General features: G+C 52.1%; 1 protein-coding gene across 1 annotated transcript in view; it reads right to left on the bottom strand.

Moving 5' to 3' along the window:
- TTLL4 (tubulin tyrosine ligase-like family, member 4) overlaps window positions 1-4,273 on the bottom strand; it is a 20,182-nt gene that overhangs the window by 9,577 nt on the left and 6,332 nt on the right. Inside the window, exons 7-10 of the mRNA XM_009324847.1 lie at window positions 3,292-3,486; window positions 3,126-3,208; window positions 1,902-2,030; window positions 1,143-1,265 (exon numbers count right to left, since the gene is read on the bottom strand). Coding sequence (XP_009323122.1) covers window positions 1,143-1,265; window positions 1,902-2,030; window positions 3,126-3,208; window positions 3,292-3,486 — 530 coding nt within the window. The remainder of the gene's footprint in view (window positions 1-1,142; window positions 1,266-1,901; window positions 2,031-3,125; window positions 3,209-3,291; window positions 3,487-4,273) is intronic.

The raw sequence follows: 4,273 nt of genomic DNA, 5'->3' as shown, positions 1-4,273 counted from the left end.
TAAATTTTTAAGCTAGAGCCATTTCACTGAGGCTTCAGGGGTGGAGAAAGATTTTTGAAAAAGGTGGAGAACAAGACAGTAGGGGGGAGCGTCTCTGCTTTTATAGGAGTTTCCCCCACCACACCGAGTGCTACAAGCTGCTCTGACACTGAGCCAAGGATGCCCAGATGTTGCTCAAGTGAGACTGCGTGGCTAAAGGCCAGGAATCCAAAGGTCACGCTTCCTGCATGCGAGATGGAGTGGATTACAGCCACCCTCATCTTTAATGTGGGAGCAGTCAGCTTTGACTTGCATGGCGGTACCAAAAACTCACACAATCTCACCCCCATGGGATTTCAACTGGGGGACAGCAGACCCTTCTCAAAGTCCCAGTGGAGGAACAGACCACTGCACAGCAGGTCCAGGCCTGAGAAAGCAATCCTACCACAGCAAACCACCTTCTGCAGCTCTCTTTGAAGTGAAGTAGCTCTGCCCAGGTCCATGAATTGAGAACTTTATCCTGCACTATTTTTAAAAGAGTTCAAACACCACTGTGGAATCAGAGACAAGTGCCTGAGGCCACCCACAAGACAGCAGGGAACGGGAACTCCTGCAAGACTGCAGCCCTCCTCCCAAATGCCTAGAAATGGCACCACTGCTCCTATTCACACCGAGTAGCACATAAATTACCAGTTTTGCACCGTCCCTTGACTGCCCCTTTCTCTGCCTCCGCAGGAAAGTCAAGAGTGAGACGGGCAGAAGCTCCCATCTAGCCAATTTAAGCATCACAATTACCCATTCAAGTTCTAACAGCAAAAAATCAGATTCTGCCTTAACCACATCCCATCACTCCCGCAATAAGCCAAGGGGATAAATGAGCACAGATGAGAGCAGCGTTGGAAGCAGGGAATGGCACAGACACAGGCAGGATGAATGGCAACCACAGCCCAAGCAGCAGCGGACAGGATGAGTCACAAGCCAGGCAGACCGTCTGGATTCCATCGACACTAACCCATGCTAAAAACCACTCTGCTCCTCCAGTTTCCCCGAGCGGGAGCAGACGATACAGGAAGCACCTTCAAGTTTTGGGTAGGAATACTGAAAAAAGGCTGACTTAACAGGGAATAGAAAGAGCTGCCCTGTGCCCTAAAAGCAGCACCTACCATTTGTGTCCCTGACAAGCAGTCTCATCCGAGTTGGACTTGTACTCCGCGTTCTTCTTGTTCACGCTGTAGTTGGTCAAGTGCACGAACTTGTTGCTGAGGCTCTTCATCGAGGAGGAGTACCTGGAGGAGGCAATAGGAGCACAAGCAGTCTGAGCTTGAACTGGCTGCCCCCAGGCCCACGGGGCAGGCAGAAACTCTGTTCTCTTCTCAGACTGCTCTTGGCCACCCACCAGCCCTGCTGCCTCCCTTTCCCAGGCTGCCTGGAGCTCTCTGCCCCACGGGCCCAGAGCCGATGGGACAAAGCATGAGACACAGAGCACACTGCCTTGGGGCACCGGGATGCAATCCCACCCTCACAGCACGTCCTTAAGAAAAGACCAGAGCATCAGTGAGCACTGACAGAACCGCAGCAGCCCGAGGCAATATGGTCAAAACTGGAAGAAACAACTTAGTTTCTGGTACACCAGCTCTTATGCAGTATGAAGCACAGACAGCATATTTCAAGAACTGCTTTACACTGAGCTGATCTTGCCTTGGGAAAGGTGGATGAACGAAACATCCTCTCACATTCCCTTTCAACACTGCCACCTGCAGTGACCCCGTGTTTCCAGACTGCTTCTTAAGCAAGCAAGCTACAGCTTTAAGCATCACCGTATACGGGATGACTCCCTCCTGCCCCAGCCGAGGCAGGTACCACAGCCACCCACGCCTCAGCGCTGAGGCAGCCCCCCAGCACCGCTCTCCCGCACAACCTACTTGCAGCTAGCAAAGCGAACCAATCCATCCTTGAACAGGTAGACCCGGAGGGGATCGTAGCAAGTGACGTAAACGTAGATCCTCAGGTCGAACTTCTTCCCGCCAATGAGGTAGGGTTTGTGCAGATATCTGCAGAGGGAAGCAAGCGCCAGGGGAGAGTTATGATTTCCATGTGCAGGAACACCTCCAGCCCCCACCTCAGAAGGCTTGGCAAAACCAGGGATCAATGCAGAAGCCCTTTTGCACAGTATTTCCAAGTTAAGTGCCTCACAGTCAAAATGAGAAAGAAAAAAGCTCTCCCATGCATGAGGAGATCCTGCAGCACATGAACAGTAATCCCTTCTGCTCAGTTCCATTTTTAAGAGATTTCCCTGGCTCTAAGGCACAGTAGCTTTTCCACACCCACAAGACTGATCACAATATTCAGGAACATCTAAGACATGCAGTGGGCCACAGATGGTTTGCTTCAGTGAGCAGAAACAGTTGGAAATTTTCATCCAAATCATTTGATTATTCACCCCAGAAGTTCACAATTTTCCATAGGAAAGCTTATCACTTTGCAGAGAGCGGACAGGGAGAACAGACAAGCCAACACAGCAGTTCCCTGTCTGCCAAACACTGGACAGTTTTCCTGCCCTCACAAGAACCTTCCCAGAAAGCAGCCTCGAACCAAGATGAGCTATTCCATTTTTCAGCAGTAGGGGAAGGAGATTCTGAAAATCCTGTTATTTCAGGAAAACCCTTTGATCAACATCCACACACACAGAGGCTCTTACTGACCCATTCTAACTTGGATAAGAACAAATCTTTGACAATTGCCACCTCTTCCCCAGGACTTCTCTCCCCACTATGCTTGTGGGCACTGGATAAGGTTTGTTTGCCTCCAAAGATGCCGAACCCCAGAGTACAAAGCAGTGGGAGCAGGATCACAGCAGAACTGAAGCTGATCACCTGCCAGACAGAAGGTCCAGAAAGCCTGTGGAGCCAGTTTGTACCCGAGACCTCAAAAATCTACGCAGAGACAGCAGCACTCCAGTAAGCCCAGCTGCAGCTGACAGAGCCAGACTTCGAGCGGCAGCTTTACACCCAGGCAGCTGAGAAGTTCCCAGATGCAAATCAGGTGCTTCTGCTCTGCCACGTAGTGGCAGTGGCCCAGACCTCGCCAGAGAGACTAGACACTAGGAGGTCCCAGGCTGTGTGTCAACCTTGCTTTCCTTCACTCACCTCTGTACCAGCAGCGGTCTCCTTTTGGGGAGCTGGCTCCATTTGTGGATGACCTGGATACCAATGCCTCTTGCTGATGCTGGCTGCAAAACACAAAGAAGAAAGGACCAGATCTTCTCCCTGCAGCTACAATGGAACAGAGGATTGAGCTCTGCTTTGCGCTTACTGGTTTCACAATCCATTTCTGGCGGCTAGCTCCTTCCTCCCATGCTTTCCTGAGTAATTTGATGTCCTGGGGCAGGATGAAGGACTGGGGGAAGAAGTTAAACTCCTTCTTCCCACAGCGAGCCTGCATCTTCAACAGGTTGCGCCACAGACGATCCTTTCTCCCAATTTGAAATGAACCGGGGAAGTGGTTTAGCTGGAAAGGAACCCAGATGCTGTGAGATCTCCCTGCTTCCCCACCTCCCTGTCCACCCCTTGCTGCCCCCTGGCCAGAGGATACGTCCTTTCTGAACACAGTGCAGGGTAACGCTCTTTGATCCCCTCTCAGGATTGCACCAAGACAGGACCCACCTGCTCCTGAAGCTTTGCAGGGACAAACACCCACACGGTGACCCACACCGGCTACAAAGCCAGCAGCTGCCACCTTGTCCCTTCTGACGTCCAAGCAGCTGCAGGGCACTAACCCTCAGCCTTTGAGCTTCCTCTGGCAGTATCCTCCACCCCAGCAGTTTCCCACTTGCTTCTAAACTGTATGCCAGAGTCCTGCCCATGCAACACAAGGTCTGGGGACAGAAAGACTCCACAGCAGGACAGGAACAGGGCTGGATGCTGCCGCAAGACCGAGCAGTTTGGAGCATCACGGCTCTCCACAACAAATGCGCGTGTGATAGATATCAAACCTCTGGTCCCTCGCATGTTCCCCAAGCCCTGGGCCACTCCTGACCCTTTTGCGATCTGCGTTAGGTACATCCCCTCTGGCTGTGCTGGCCAGGAGGGCACTGGTCCTACCGCTCAGTTCTGCCAGAGGAAGGACTGCTTTAAGCAACAATGACTGAATTTAGACGAGCTCACAAGTGAACACAGCTTGACTACAGCCTCAGTCTGTACAAGAGCCACCCTCACAGCGGGGACGCTCACCCAGCTGTGCCTGTCTCTTAGGCTCATCTGCCAGCCCAGGCATGCCAGCTGACATGCTCTGGAAG

This window comes from Pygoscelis adeliae, unplaced genomic scaffold (genome assembly GCF_000699105.1).
Source record: "Pygoscelis adeliae isolate BGI_AS28 unplaced genomic scaffold, ASM69910v1 Scaffold346, whole genome shotgun sequence".
Classification (NCBI taxonomy): Eukaryota; Metazoa; Chordata; class Aves; order Sphenisciformes; family Spheniscidae; genus Pygoscelis; species Pygoscelis adeliae.
This window is presented reverse-complemented; position numbering and strand designations above follow the sequence as displayed.